The 16,215-nt window shown below is 42.6% G+C and overlaps 1 protein-coding gene across 2 annotated transcripts in view; it reads left to right on the top strand.

The window, feature by feature from the left end:
• The first annotated feature begins 129 nt into the window (after positions 1-129).
• The window catches only part of nbeal2 (neurobeachin-like 2), a 42,869-nt gene continuing 26,783 nt past the window's right edge, over positions 130-16,215 (top strand). Inside the window, exons 1-9 of one of the 2 annotated variants that reach the window (XM_035530805.1) lie at positions 130-541; positions 11,081-11,169; positions 12,160-12,321; positions 12,885-12,966; positions 13,329-13,441; positions 13,813-13,895; positions 14,729-14,814; positions 15,036-15,348; positions 16,191-16,215. The exon at positions 16,191-16,215 is cut by the window's right edge and continues 82 nt beyond it. In XM_035530805.1, coding sequence (XP_035386698.1) covers positions 491-541; positions 11,081-11,169; positions 12,160-12,321; positions 12,885-12,966; positions 13,329-13,441; positions 13,813-13,895; positions 14,729-14,814; positions 15,036-15,348; positions 16,191-16,215 — 1,004 coding nt within the window. In that variant the 5' untranslated portion in view covers positions 130-490. Of the gene's footprint in view, positions 542-11,080; positions 11,170-12,159; positions 12,322-12,884; positions 12,967-13,328; positions 13,442-13,812; positions 13,896-14,728; positions 14,815-15,035; positions 15,349-16,190 lie in introns of those variants that run through there. The other variant, XM_035530804.1, reaches the window with a different exon arrangement.

Below are 16,215 nucleotides of genomic sequence, written 5' to 3'. Positions count from 1 at the left end.
ACACATTTCTCCTTACAAAAGTCATTTCTGAGTTTCCAGTGGATGCACACGTTACCACTGCCTTTTGCGAGCTCCCTGAGTGGAGATGCTTGTGCTCTCTACTGCCACACTCGAAAGCTCTGGGACGCGCGGGGCGGAAAGTGAACCTTATCACGCGTACACAGTGCGTTTTTGAAGTTCGAGAGGATACTCCTGACAGGGATGTCCGTCCATGCTCCGCCGTGCCGGAGGTCGTTTTTCACGCGCTGTTCACTACATTCTGTGACATTTCAGTGTGGGCTTTCAGAAAATTAAGTTATGGACCATCAAAGCCACGCAACTTTGGAAGAGCCTGGAAACCAGGTAGAAGCTTGCTGAGGAGCATGTATTTCCTCGCGAGCACAACTGCCTTCTTGGAGTCGAACCCAAACCCACTTTGCGCGACTCTGAGGATATAAAGTTAAATGGTTTAATTCGCTCTCGGGGGAAGCGACGTACAAGGCGGCGGAGAATGGCCTCGAAGGAACGGCTATACGAGCTCTGGATGTTATATTATACCAAGGTGAGGCACAAGCTAGCCGCACCACACAGCCACCCAGACGACACCTGTTGGCTCGGAGTCGATCGCGAACCAGTAGCCGCCGCGGCCGCACAGTTTTAAAGTACAGTAGCTAAAGACACACATCTTTACATCCTGTGATTACGTCGCATTGTGCGAATAGTTAAGCAGGCAACCATATTTGCCATTCCTTTCCCTATCTCGGTCAAAACAACAGTTTCAGGAAGTGGAGCTAAACAGACCCAGCGCCGTTGGGGTAGTTGGTGCGCGTGCAGCTGTCACCGCCAAGCATTCGTTGGACAGTCTCGCGCTGAAACGTAACGGAAAAAAAATCAAATCAAATCAAAAAGCGCTGTACTTATTGCCATGATGGATGTTTGTGGTGTTAGGGTCAACGCTATTTGTAGTGTATGTGGCAGTTCCCAACTCTACAGTGCTCGTAATGTTACCTGTGAGTCAGGTAGGTTGTAGCTTATCCGTTAGGCTACTTCCTTACGTTTTCTCTTTGGTCTTCACTAACCGATAGACATCATGCCATGCCGTGCTGTGGTTGGCTTCTGTTTATACGTTTCGATATAAACAAAGCAACGACTCTTATTAATGAACCTAAAACTTAATACCTTCCCAAATATACTCTCTCTAATCTAAGATCAACCCCGTGGTTATTGTTAGCAACTTTTGTCCAGCCTTCAGGGTCTTTTGGTTGAGGTATACACTTAGGATGAGATTCCATATTTCTGATACAGGCGATTCACGAATTAAATCTCTGCTAGGGTGCCAGAATTTGTAGTTATTTGGGGAAGAAAATGCTCATTGCTCTGGCTTTTTATCTGTATTCGAGTAAGACATTTAATTATGAGTTGAGGAGTGCCTCAATTTTGACACCTTTCTCCTCAGAAAAATAACGCTCAAGGAATAAAGAGACGGCTAAATTCTGAATACGATTGGCTGGTCTCTCCTTCATGTCACACCCTCTAGTGGTCCAAAGTCCAAAGGCTTAACATTTAACTAATAATATTACAGCATGTCTGTTTATAAATATTTTTCGCTATTAAGGGTTGAATTTAGCTTTTTGTGTTTCCATTTAGTTATAACTAATGTGATATAGTGTAGGCACTTTTGGTGAGTTATCCTAGTAGCCTACAGCAAATGTTCTTGATGAATGGCTACCATGGAAACCAAGACAGCAGGTGCAGGATTCTAGCCCCATACCCCTGTGAAGTAAGGAACTGCAGAGACTAGTGCTAGTATATGTCTACTTAAACAGCAGTGACAGCATATGCTTAGAGGAGATGATTTCATGGACAGCAGATTGTATGATTACAAATCTTCTGAATTATGCATCAGTCTTTCAGTCTGCTCTTGCCACTGGGAAAATCTCTTATAACTAGAAGTTACATGTTCAGCTTTTTTTTCTGTCATTGTTGTTCTTGTTTCAACACAAGAAAAACACACCCCAGATTTTCCTGTTTTACCATTTACACCAGTTAAAGCAGTAAAGCTTGTCTGTGTGCTTCTGTTATGTTGACTTAGCTATGACTGCCCTTCTTACTTGCTTTGTCCACAAATATTTTAGAGGTTTGGGATTTGTTGCTTACCTGTCATATTTTACTTGATGTCATAACTCAGTCTGTGTGTTTGAATATTTACTTGAATCAGTATTTATTTATCCTGTGTTTTTTGTTTTGTTAAAAATAGGCATACTTTATGTTTATTTTGGCTACATGTCTAGCTGCACAATGCATTCCAAATTTTCTTTATCAAACACCCATTGTTATTTGAAAATTCACCTGTTTCACTACACTGTTTTGCTTTTGTATACTTTTGTATATCCGTTTTGTGCTGGGAATCCTTCCTACACACCCATAACAGGAGTCACTTGTGGAATGAGTCTTTAGTCCACCCTATGTCATAGGGCACAAATTGAGTGGAGAATGGAGTGTTTACACCCTTATTTAACAACATCTCTCTCTCTCTCTCTCTCTCTCTCTCTCTCTCTCTCTCTCTCTCTCTCTCTCTCTCGCTCTCTCTAGCTCTCTCAGAGAGAGAGTAAGAAAGGGTGTTAGATTTTGCATAAGGCACTAACTTGAGCATGATTAGTGTTTTGACCCTGCTCTTTTTTTGCTGGGGGCAGGGGTGTCAATCAGAATACGCTCTGACACCATAATTATCATATATATAATGCACCCACAATCAAATCTGAGCAAGTTCTCAGATAATAACTGGCCATCGCAGCATCTGCCATGGCTAGGTGATGGTCATGTAGGCCGAGATGTTTCTCTGTGACAGGCTCTCATTGACCTGACTGCGAGACTAGAGGTACCTCTGTGTTAGACCACTTCCTCCCGCTTGTGTTGCTTGGAGGACAGCAGTGATGTGATCAAACCACTTCCCGTCATGACTGCTATCGCTGGTAACCTCTCAGTACAACCTGTTCTTGTATGATCATCAGCCCTTTCCTATTGGAGCATCAATTCCAATGTTGCAGAGCGTCATTTTTCAAGTTTTCCGTCAGGTTGTGTGTGTGTGTGTGTGTGCGTGCGTGCGAGTGTGGGTTGGAGGGGGGGTGTTGGGGGTGGCATTGTCAGTAAGCTACAGGGTTCCACAGATTTAGTTTTATTTCAGTTTTAGTTTTACTGATCAAGTTAATCACTCCCAAACAAGTTTCTCTTTTAGTAAATGGAATGGTTTCATGTGAGAGAGAACTTGTCAATTTTGCTAATGTAAAAATAACATTTTTTTGATAATCTGACCAGCTGCTAAGGCACACCAGTTAGCATAATGCTCTAAGACATCCACAGACCACACTGTGTGTGGTACAGTGTTCACTCCTCTGGTGAAGTTGATTTTGGTAGGTACATTTTCTGTAGGCAGTACAAACAATGCACCTGCCTGCCTCAGTGGATTCCATTGCACTTGAAATGTTCTCAGTTAGCGGCTTTACTTTGGGCCTTTTGTCATGCACCAGAAGGTCAGGTTCTGAGGCACATTTGAGCCAGATATTTGCTCACATGTTCTATGCCATGTAAAGTCTGAGTTCTCAGCTATTGACATTATGAATGTAGTTGTTTGTCCTAGATTTCAGTCTAAGTTTTCAGCCACATTTTGATAATGCCACTAGAGGTGCTGCTAGAGACATATCTGCTCCCAATACATTAACTGACAATAAAGACAATTTTTAATTTATCGTTATTGGTACAGTATTGGAGTTTCAGATAATAATTACATAATTGTAATCTGTCCAACAAATTAAGTCTTTTTAAAATTTCATTTGGGCTTCATTTGTATATTTCTACAGCTATTTAAAAAATGGCAATCAGCGGTGGTTAGTTTTCTTTTGTCAAGTGCAACCTGTAACCTATTTGGAACTTATTTTCACATCAGATTTAATTATTTTATTTTATTATTTTTTATTATTGTTACACTATTTACTCATTAAGCAAGTTATCTAATGTTGGGGACAGTTATTTTTTCTGGGGGCTTTCCAGCCATAGGCAAATAATGGCACTTAACGTTTGACAAAGGTTAGTAAATAAAATGTAATGAAACTATTTTTGTTTTCCTTTGTGTTAACTGCAATATATATTTACAATACTTACAATTTATTAAGTGCACTGCAATTCAAATAAAGATTATATTTTGAACTTGCTTTACAATGCATAAAGGTAACATTTTTGGTTATTATTATTGATGTTGACCACAACAAGATGCTCAGTTATCATTTCAATCCAAGTAAATAAATATTTGAGCATCCCTAAATACTAATAAGGTGGCATTTTTTAACCTTTGAAATAATACCAAAGAGACTCAACATTTCACTACAGAGGCTGACTCATTGCCTGGGCTATAGTAGTACTGTATTTGCTTTACTCTTTACTGTCTAAAAAGAATGAACAGAAAGATTCAACTTGTATTAAATGGTAGAAACTAGATTGCCTTCATAAACACAGAAGAACAATCATATTGTGGTTGTACATACTCTTCACTAGTAGTCTGTTCCTGCAGGGATGTTTTAAACTCCTTTACTTGTTGTTAAAGCAATTTAAAAAGAAGTCTCACATTACCTGACTGAATGTGTTCCACAGTGTACGTTTGAGGTCAGCTAATTTAAAAATTACTAACCAAAAACTAACTTTAAGAAAATGGTGCGAGTGTTTTGGTGTTTATGCTGGAAAGCTATGGAATGCCAACAAAACACTTAATGTACGTTCAATAACTATAAAAAGCAGCTTTAAAGATACATAATAATTAGAACTTTCTTTGCTTTTATTTTGCCTTTTTTCTTAGTTTTCATTTGTCTCTGATTAATTTACTTCATTCTATTGCCTATGTATTTGCTTAGGCAATTTAGTTTTCTTTCCCTGTGTTGTGTTGTTCTTTATATTACTTTTTTATGAATTCTATATTCTTATTCTTATTTCAGTGATTTTAGTCACTTTTCTTTGCTTGGTAAAATCGGTGTAAATAAATAGCCTGAATCTTAGTATCAATAGTCTGTTATAATTTGACTCCGTCTTGGACAAATCCCAGCAGGTCTATTGTGGAGCTGTTCCTTGCACTCCTTTTATGAGCAATACTTTGGATGAATTAAAGACTGTTTCAACGTGCGCTCAAATTTGTTTTTCTCTTTTCTTTTTTGTCTTTGAGAACTGGCATTTATTTCTAATCTCTGTTATACTCTAAAGCTAGGATCATAGATTACTGAGTAAACAATCGGTTGTTTTTAAATTCAACCCAGAGCTCCTTAAGAGTGCCAGTTCTGCAAAACAGCTTCAGAACATAGCAGTTATTTTATATTTTCTTTCTTTCATGATATATATGTACCAACACAGTTATTTAGTGAGGGATGGTGTAATAGTAGTGTGCCAAAGCCCAAAAATCCAGTCTCATTGAGAAATGCAATTTGAGCAATTCTCCCATGCTGTGGGGCTTAGTGGGATCCTTTCAGTCTGAGTAACACCCATCTGTTTGAAATTTCCACTGGTAAAGGTTGACAGCACGTGATGAGGTCAAAGACGTCAAGCAGCCATGTGGTTCTTCTAGCATTTAGTATTTGTAAAAGCCTCCTGGGGCTTTTAAAGAGATTGTTGCATCTTAATTTTTAATCAGCTTTGATGTCTGATAATCCATCACCCACACATGAGGAGTGTTATTCTGTCTGGATATACATCACACACACACAGAATATGTTGAAACCAATTGACAGTCCTCTTGAGCTTTTTTGACTCCTCACATAAGTAATGAACCATTACTTTGATCTGCTGTAGCTATTGTATTCAGTGAATATGCACTCTGATTATCAGGCGCTATATTTTAGTGCAAGGCTTGGCTTTATGTCCCTAGAGTACGCATAGGACCCTCTCCACCTCTCTCCAAAAAGGCATCTGGATTACACGGAATTGAGGTGTCTCTCCATGATCCTGGTTGTGCAACGCATTGTGGCATTCACCTTGCAAGTCCACACTTGTCTGCCGAAGAGTTTATCAATGCCAGATTCCACTTTGAAAATCCTTCAGTGTCAAGCACTTGCAACCGCCACAGGAAACTAGACCACTCTGACATCAAGAAGTGAAAATCTTGTCTACAAGTCATTCTCTAGTTTTGAAAATGTTAAATTGACTGGTTTTGTTGCCTGTGCTCACCAGAGTGTAGCTGTAGCTGACATGACAGGTCATTGGCTTCTTCTCACTGCAGATATTTTTTGAAACAGCAGGGAAATCCACCCATTCTCCAGGGGCACTTTCAACGAGCAATAAGTCCACCTCAGACAGACCAGTTGTGACCTGCTGCTGGTGAACAGCTCCAGTACTTTCCAGAGCCTCCCGTGAGACTGTTTGTGGATATATTTAACCCCCTCTTTTTTGGCTTATTTAGTCTCTTTGGTCTCGGTCTTCTCAAAGAAGGTTAAACTGTCAGTTTATAACACTAATCTGCAGATCTCTGCTTTGTCTGTTGTCTGTTGGCTGAGCTTGGGTGCTCAGTGTTTGACAAGCCGCCCCTAAGGTCTTGACTCTATTTTCGTGAAATTATCCCCGGTTTTCCCTAAAGCATTCTTAGCCTACATTAATGCCTGTGACCTAATTGAACTGAAGTCTTGTGTTTTCTTTAAACCCCCTGTCTTCATCTTTAAGACCTTGTTGATGCTGTTTTACACCGAACACCCAGTTTATCGTTTGAATTGTTCTGTTATGAGTGGTGGGTATCGCTGTTTGGGCTTCTTGGAAATGGTCATGGTGAAAGAAAGCAAAGTGTGGCAGTGGAGACTGCAGCTGAGGATGCTGGTGTGGGCTAATTATCCCTCATCATTGGCTCTGTGAGGGATAATCTGCTTAATGGTATAGCAGCATCCTGTCTGCAGTTACTCAACACGTGTCAGCAACCTTCTGGAAATTTTATCGAGTTTAGTGCTGCCTGCATGTCTACAGTTTACAAATAGACAGACATGTATACAGGCACATTACTTGTAATCACATGAATCTTAGTGTAACTAAATCACTTTAATCTCAAATCAAAGTCTAAATCAAATGCTAATTCTAATTAGACCTAACCCTTAATCATAACCACAGCTATTTCAGACCTGATGCCTAACCCCAAATTTAAACCCCAAATTTAAAGAAAGCTATACTGATACGCATAATTTTAAACTTTATCCGCAAGTATAAAAAGTTTTACCAAATCTTATTTTTAAAAGCATATTTATAAGTCAGTACTTGAAGAATGTTCTCATTTCTTGGAATTTTACTCCCCTCTGATCTGCACAAGTAAAAAGACACAAGCGTACACAAACACACACACACACACACACACACACACACACGCGCACACACACACACACACACACAAACACAACCAACCAAACTCAAGTTCTCTCTCTCTCTGTCTCTGTTCTGAGTGATAACCTCTAATCCTTTATGTGGTCCAGAGAACTGAACCAGGAAACCCAGAGAACCTCTCTTTGTCCCAGCTCAGCTGCCACCGGCCTTGGAGCCACCCAGAATCTCAAACACCCACAGCCAGCTGCGCCCCCCCCCCCCCCCCCCCGCGCCAAACCCCCCAAACCCCCCCCCCCCCCCCCCCCCCGCTCCCTCAGGCTGTATTCAAATTTGGCTTAGGCAGCAGATCTAAAGTTTCATGGAATCTGATTGTAGGCATGTTTGTGTTTATATGAACTCAAATAGTGCAGCTCTTTTTAAACTGAACAGTGATCTAAGTTTTGAACATGGGTGAACCCTTTAGTGGTTTTGATGTCCCTGGAGCTTGACAGAACCCTTGAGTTCCTCTATTAACAGGTATCAATATGAGCATATGAGCTACTATATCATTAAGCAAATGATCATATTACCAGTGGAAGGTACCAGAATTTTGCTTTCAATTTTGATATCTCAGTATGATATATTTTCATTTCCAATTATCATTATTGAAATTGATATTGCCAAACAGTGGCTGTTGCTGTTACTTTATATTATAAATATAAGGAAGTTATTTAGTTCTTTTTTTAAACAATAGAAACTCTGTGTGTTGTAGGACTACAAAAAAAAAGATAATCAAACCATGTCAAAACAGAAGCATGTCTTTCTTGTAAGTCTCGCTGCGAAGTCATTCATGCAGTGATGACAATTTATTTGTAACACCTGTGCTGCAATAAGAAATGATTATTTGATCTGCAGCATAGACAGGAGGGCTTCAACTAGTCAACTTCATAGCTTTTTAGCAGTGTTTTTAAAATAGAAAATTCATTAAGTGTGACTTTATCACAGGCTGGCAGGGCACATCCTGTCAGACACCCTTTGCTTTGTCCCTTAGGGAAATCGATGCAAGAGTCAATATTAACTGACACCCATATAACTGCTCTCCCAGTCTGGCTTTAGCATTCTTCCACTTGTGCCTGTAATTTTGGAAGAGGGGGAGGTGCACTTGTCTGAGCATGCCCATTTATTCCAACTTCCCACCGCTCTGTTGTTTGTCCGTGGGCCATGCTGCTTTAGCTGCTGATTCTCCACAGTACTTTTATAGGTAATTCTGGTGTATTCACACATGTAGCAGGGCTGAGGGCCTAATTGAGGAGAGACCATACACTTCCTATAACTTCCTAAAAGGAGGATCTGTAAAATGTGCCCTCACAAGTTTCTCATCTAACAAAAGCTTTTATAAATTCGTCTTGTGTGATTCTTTAAAAGAAGAAAATACAAGGGCACGAAGTCATCATATTCTTTATGGTTAGCTGTAGGATGGTAAACTGAATCATGCAGTTCCTTAATCTGCAGTAAAGTTCATTGCAGATGTGCCCTACACTTTCAGACACTAGCTGAGTTAATGGAAATGGTACAAGAAGATGCATCATTTCTCTTCCCATCATTTCTTTTCTGTTTTCCCTCTCATATCATATGTATATTCTCTGGTTGACAGAGAAATACCACAAGCAATGGGAAGTCCACCAATAAGACACCAACAGCAGTAAAGGAAGTAGTGATGAGAGGAAATGTGCCTTGCTTAAAGTGACTTGGCATTTCCTGGTTACTTGAGAGAGAGAGAGAGAGAGAGAGAACAAAACAGAGAGAAGAAAAACAGATAAAAAAGAAGAGTGAGAGAGTGTGTTTATCATAGGAAATAAGAGAGCATGTGTATGCCTGGAAGAGATGGTGGCCTGTAAATGGTTCTGAGAGTACCACACGTGCACGTGTTCTGGCAGCCCAACAAGTCAGCTGCGGCTCAGAAGAGACCGGGGTCCTCCCCCCACTACCTCGCCTGCCATGAGACATGGACTGGCCCTCAACTGAACAGCAACTGGTAATGTTCACTATTGTGTTTCTTCCATTGATGCAAAATGGCTACAGATTAGTTTTTTAGCATCAGTGTGTGGTGGTGGTGCTGGTGGTAGTGTTGTGCTACTCGAGTTGTTTTTTCATGAAGCATGTGTCTCAACTGCTTGACTCTTACGTAGCGAGGGCGATGATGCACCAACTTCCTCTGCAGATGTGTTGTCTGATCGGGCTTTGGCATGTGGTCTGAGTGGAGCATCACTGCCTTAGCTGACTCTTTCCAGCCCTTGGTCAGCTTTTGAGTGAGAGTCACATGCTGAAGGTCTTTTGCGTCTGTCCCCTCTGACTCAACGGCTGCAGTGATCACACTTTCTGGGAGCAGCTGTGTAGGCTGCTGACATCTCACCATCTCCACAGATGAATAATGCCCTTAGCGCTTTGAAGTTTTACAAAAGCCAGATTAAACGGCAGGGCAATAACGTTGGTGCATTTGGCTGGTTTATATGTGCACCATGTTTTTGTGCAGTGCCATAGTGAATTATGAATCTGATTTGATATATAACAATGTTTCCCAGTTTGGGTTTTTTTCTGCACTATCCCATTACCTTGCTCCTGTAGCTCACCTGATAGAACAGGTAGAGCAAGGTGCTAACAACACTAAGGTCATTGGGTCAATTCCCAGGGAGTAAGGCTCTGGAGAGGCGTATATACTGAAAATGTGTAAATGTAAACCAAGCAATTGAAATGCTGTGTACAGTAGTGCTGTAAGCTGGGGGGAAAACAAAAACGTGGTCCGTCTTTGCAGAGATCCCCAGGAATAGATTCTGAAATACTACTTCATATGTTCAGATTCATAACATAACAGGTATTAAGCAACTTCAAATTCCCTCAGATAACCTAGAATGACATGGCATGAAAAAGGTGACTGAACAAAAGTGGTTTGTCCATGAACTAAGAAGTGAGTTACCACTGTGTGATGCTCAATTTGAACTGAAACATCAGGTCTGATTAGTTGATATTGTCCTTGTCCTAATATAAGTCCTAGATGTGTAACGTCACCCTGATGTAGGAGTGGCAACTACGGACAAAATCCTAATCCTAATTGCCTCTTGCCTAACTCCAGGTTAAGTAGTACATGAGGAATAGTAGACAAAGAAGAGTGAAGAGAGCATCAAGTTAGGCTGATCATTTGAACCCGGAACATCTGAGTTCCTTGCATTAATTACATGTTGATCATATCAATGTACTGTAGTACATCTTCCCCACCTCACATCATCTACCCATCCATCAATAACACTTTGCTTCCTTTTTTATGTTTTTGCACAACATGCATTAGAGTTATGTAATCCTATGATGTTGAAACGGGGCTCCGTGGCCAAGAACGATATTGTGTACCAAGACCATGATCCAGGCTCACGCTTTGCCATCACTTGAACAGATAGAACCTGTTGATCCCATCGCCTTCTGGCTTGCAATATCCTCTGTGACATCACACAGGAGCACCCGCTGCAACTTCCTCTTGCGCTGACAACAGCTTGGGTGTGCTCTAATTGTGGAGATAGAGGGGCGTGAAACACGCTGCGTACTCTGGCCTCATAACTCAGCCGAGCAGGGCGCTGCTCCAGAGACCCAGTTCACAACCATTCTCTCCCAGTGAATACGCATTCATGTGTTCCTCCTGAGCTTGTGTCTGATTCTAACCATAAGCATATCCTGTTTGAAATTTGAGCTACCCTCTGCCTTACGTGCACTCTTTCTCTCTCTCTCTCATGCATTCCTGCAGAAAGATGTGGGTTACCTGCAGCAGTGGCTGGAAACATTCGTGGCAACCTTCGAAAAGATCATCGATGTGCAATCCCTGGAGCCACGTCGGTGAGTCATCCCCACGCTGGCTAATCCAAACGCTGCCTTTTCTGTGCACATGGCCCCCGGAGAGAGCGTGCACCACACTTGGAGAAGGACCTCGATAAAGCTGCTATTATCCACACCACAATGGGGACATGCAGCCAAATCAGAATGCGGGGTTTTTTAACTTACTCACAGGCAGGCATTTGTACCTTACCAAAAAGTGTTAAAATGTTACAATGAAGCAAACATTGTCCTTTTTTTGGTATTTTTATGTATTTAAAAACTTTGAAAGACCTTATTAAGATTTAGAGATTTTGAAGAGAAGTTGTCATCAAGTTAATTTTGGCTTATTTTTATTAAGTGTTTTAGGTAGTGTAAAAGTAGGACTGTCTCCTGTGTTCTTAAATGCATAAGTAAGGATTGTATGTGAATTCAGACCATTCAGAAGGCTGAGAATGACACCTGCTTTGTTGAAGTTTTTAGTTGAAAACATTTGTTTTCATATGCAAGTACATAAAATGAAGGAAAAAAAAAACATTTGAAAATATAGTTTCATGTTAGCCTCTTAGAACCCCCGAGCAATAGTTTACTCGTGAGGTTCATGCACGATACATTGACGAACAAGGAATATCTCTTTTGTTCCCTCTATAAACACCCGGAGCCTGTGTCTACAGGCCCTAAAAAAGGTTCATAATGTTCTTTTATACCCTAAAGTCCTTCCATAGGAGTAATTACATACTCCAAAACTAGGTAAATACTTTTACCAAGCAATTGCTATTATTTATGGATGGTTTAATTAACCTGTAATTTCGTAACCAGTCCTTCATCTTAGTGCATTGCTTCTGTATTCCCAGCCCCAGTATTTTTTTAATATTGTTTGTTTGTTCCTTTTCTCCAAATACCATATCATGTCCTTAATGACGCGAAGCTTGTCGCCATAGTGACCTGACCCACTGAAGCCCTTATGAGTAGCATGGTAACGTACAGCAGGTGTCTCTCCATGGCTCTCTGTAGTCTGGAGGAGTGGAACGCGGAGGTGCAGTGCCTGCCACGGGAGGTGCTCGTCTTCCTGGGCACGCAGCTCTGGCACAGCGTGCTCCACCTGTCGGGCCAGGACCAGAGCAACCCCACCCCCCATCCACTTCTCCTCATCAAGTTCTTTATCATCATCTGCAGGCAAGGAGACCACCAGCGACCCAGCCCCGAGCAGGGCGCATCCACCACTCTCTGCCGGAGTTCATATTCCACTGCTGCTTGTACTTTGTACATTCTCATATGCGGAGCTGAGTATAGCGCCGATGGGTTTCTTTTATAATGTGTCTGAAAAGGCCAGTTCAACTTGAACAGTTCAAGTTCAAGTTCGGTTTATTCATCACATACATAGTCATACACAGTATAACTCGCAGTGAAATGGTGGAGAAACACATATATGTGTCATTTGAGCAGTTGTAGGCATTATTGTTGCTAAGGGCAGAGATGAGTTTCAGAAATGACTAAAGGACTCTGCCTAAGATGACACATTACACACCCTTTCCTCTGAGCGACCTGTACCTGTAATTAAATACACAGATGACTGTCAAAGCTAAGAGTCAGCTGTCTTTTTGTCAGAGTAGTACACCCAACTTTTACTCTCCTCTTTGATAGTTTGGCTTTGTTCTCAGGACTGGTTTAGCAAGCATGGTGACCTAAGGGCTGGAAGCAGGCTTTAATCTTTGACCTTACTGTGAATGAACTTGCAGGAACATGGAGAATATTGACCCTGACAAGACCCCTGGTTTCATGCTCGAGACCATCAAGCTGTTGAGCTTTTGCTTAAATCAGGTAAGGAATTATCAGGTGTTACTCTTTCAGTCCTTCCCAGACATGCCAAAAATGTCCCCAGTTTTAAAAGTTTTTTTGTGTGTGTGTGGTTTGTCTGATTTTGTTGATTTGTTTTGGAAGCGCACCATTAATATTAAAATAGTGGCTGAAAATGAATGAGTGTGGGTCTTTGTAGCTTTAGAATCTAGTGAACAGGTAGAATGAGAAGGATGCAGTGGAAAGGAGTGTGACCTATGCGTAGTGTGCAGGAATATGTCTGCCCTTCTGTTTCACAGTAAAGGCCAAGAGATCTTTCAATGAGCCCATGTAGATGTAGCTTTTGAAAGATGTGGAATGTGGGTGTGTGTCTGGGTGTGTTTCAGCTGAAGAAGAAGCCCAAGGACCAGAGCACTCTGGAGTCTGTGGTACTGCATGGCCTGCTGCTGTGTGAAAATCTCTTTGACCCTTATCAGACATGGAGGAGACGGCAGGCAGGGTGAGCATGTGTGTATGTATGCATGTGCGTGTTTTTGGGTGTGGGAGGGGGCAGGGTGTTAATCCAGAGTGGGAATATGTGGGAGATGATAGGCTGAGGTGGGCTCTGGTTCTGCCCCTGCTGATAACAAGCACATGCACACCACTGCTCTGCCACAGTTATATGTAAACAAACACGTACATGCAGTGAGTGTGTGTGTGTGTGTGTGTGTGTGCATACGCGTGTATGCAGCCTGTCCATGCAGCCCTCAGTGCACGCTGTAAACATGAGCCATCTGAAACAGCATCATAGGCCTAACAGTTCGTGTCAGCTACAAATGTGATTGACATCATTCCTGACTCTGAGTTTGTGTTTGTGCATGTGTGTCTCAGTGAGGAGGTCAGCATGTTGGAGAGGAGCAAATACAAGTTCTCCCCTCTCACCCTGCCGGAGGAGTTGCCTGCTTTCTTCCACGGTACGCCACACACTCCCACCATTCTTAAACTTTAACACACACCCACCCCTTCTTAAGACATCACATTGTCATTCAACGGTATCGTCCGTGATCCACAGTGAGCGGGACCGGTCATGTTGGGCTGCTGTGAGATGTCATCTGTGATTTCTCCAAAGCATTGTAGTAATACAAACTCACACTGGTACAAAGGATGTGTGTGTTTGATTGAATTGCAGACACAATAAAATTATAGGCGGGTTAAACTTGCTTGTGTGACTTGCCTCTTCAGGTTTGCCTTTGGTCTGGGACTATAGGGTCTGCCTATTCTTGGCCAAGTGATGGGGAAAGGTAGCTGAGTCAATCTATCTCACTGAACTCATTAAGGGCATAAAGAACAGTCTCAGCCTTCCTGTCTGCTCACTGCTTGAGAGTGTGTTTGTGGGAAAGGTCTGTTACCATTTTCTGCTGTTTCCCCAACTTTATATGTCAGCGAAGCAAGTATGATGAAATAACCCATAATGCTTCATGGAACATGAAAAAGCTGCCCGAAGTCACAAAAAGAATAGGAGTTTATGGGACTTCAAAAATTAATCTGATGTATTAACATGAATTGCATCATTCAGACGTCTCTGTGTTGGGTAGGTAATGTCTACAGCAGTGGGGCTTAGTTCAGATCTCTGCACTGGTGGGTGTGTACAGTAGATGTGCCTCAGCTTCCTTCAGGGTCATCTTTTCTCTCGGTTCCTGGTTTCTGTTGCCAAATGAGACATTGTGCATTAGAACATCTAGATTAACTTTTAGATTTCCTCACTTCTCACCCATGCTGGTGTGTGTGGCCCTGGCTGTGCCCACAGACTGCCTGCAGGAGAGCGAGCTGATCCCTGAGCCTCTGCTCCTGCGCCTGGTGCATCTACAGGGCGCTGTCATCAGTGGCTGCAAGGTACCCTGTCTTGCACTTGCCTCCTTTCCCACAGTGCACTAGTGTTACGCCACACCACTCCTGACCCTCCCTTACCACAGGTGTTAATCCCCCCTCCCAGAAGGGCATGTCTGGGACGAGTACCTGGTTTCCTCACGTGTGCATTTAGACATTGCGTTATGTCCTCTTTCTGTGTGTGTGTGTGTGTGTGGTTGCACACGTGCGTGCATTGTGTGCTACAGAAGAACGGCCTGCTCTCCATCACGCCATACGCCGTGGACGACCTCATGTCAGTGCTGCGTACCTGGTGCCTCCGTCCCGCCCCCTCCAACAAGGAGCCCAAGGACCCCCAGTTGGTGCAGCTGGCCCTGCGCTGCCTGACGGCCATCATCCACCTCCTCCACAGCAGCAGCCCTGCAGAGAGGCAGCTGGAGATCAGGAGCGTGCTGAATAGCTACTTTCAGCTACTGAACTGGAACCGGCCGCCCGCAGGCGAGCAGCCTGACAGCCTGGCCTGGGAGGGCAACCTCATCACACTGCAAGCGCACATGCTCAGTAAGAGGCTACATCGCGTCCTGCAGTCCTGCGGACCATTTTTGTCCATCTGTATCTGCTCTTGGCTCTTATTCAGCTGTGAACAATTCTGTCAATGCAAAACAATGCATTCTCTTCCCTTTCTGTTAACTCATGTCTCTTCCTCTTGGGGCAAATCAGTCATATATTTTGCTTCTGATGGCCATTGTCTTAGAATTAGAGGTAGTGGACATAATTATGCACCATGTGTGTTTTGACCAGTGACAGACTTTCCTGTTAGGTGGGTTTCAAGTGCATGGCTCAGTTTGACCTTTTGCTAATACCTGAGTGACTTTTGGGGATAATCAAAATCTATTTTAATGAAAGCCAGCAATTACAGGCATCATTTTCATTTAAGTGTGATTTCCTTTAATCTTTTTTGGGGGGGTGGGGGGTGCAGGTCTACCCTTTAGGTTCACATACCCTGATAGTTTATTCAAAACTACCCAGTCCTATAAACCAATGGAATCATTAACCACCGACTCCTGCAGTGCTGCATCAGTAGTTTGTTGTAACAGAAGCCAGTTCCTCGAAGTGTCATTCAGCAAACGGAGAAGTGTGTTTGACCAGATGGCTTCTTGTCTGCTTTTGCGTTACTTCCCCACTGGCAAACAATCACTGTATCCTTTATTATGGTAAAGAGTCCTACTTTCATGCAAGGCAAGCAAGAAATGTGGCTTGCCTCACTGCATTACATGGCTCATGCACAGATGCCCTGTTATAAAAGGGCCGCACCCCATGTCTGCCCCTAGGTTTTCTTGCATGTCCAGGCGTGCTGTTAGGGCGGCACAGGTGACCGTGTGTGTTTCTCTCCACCCCAACAGGCGCCATCCCGGAGATCCTGCAGTG

This window comes from Electrophorus electricus, chromosome 10 (assembly GCF_013358815.1).
Source record: "Electrophorus electricus isolate fEleEle1 chromosome 10, fEleEle1.pri, whole genome shotgun sequence".
NCBI classification, from domain to species: Eukaryota; Metazoa; Chordata; class Actinopteri; order Gymnotiformes; family Gymnotidae; genus Electrophorus; species Electrophorus electricus.
This window is presented reverse-complemented; position numbering and strand designations above follow the sequence as displayed.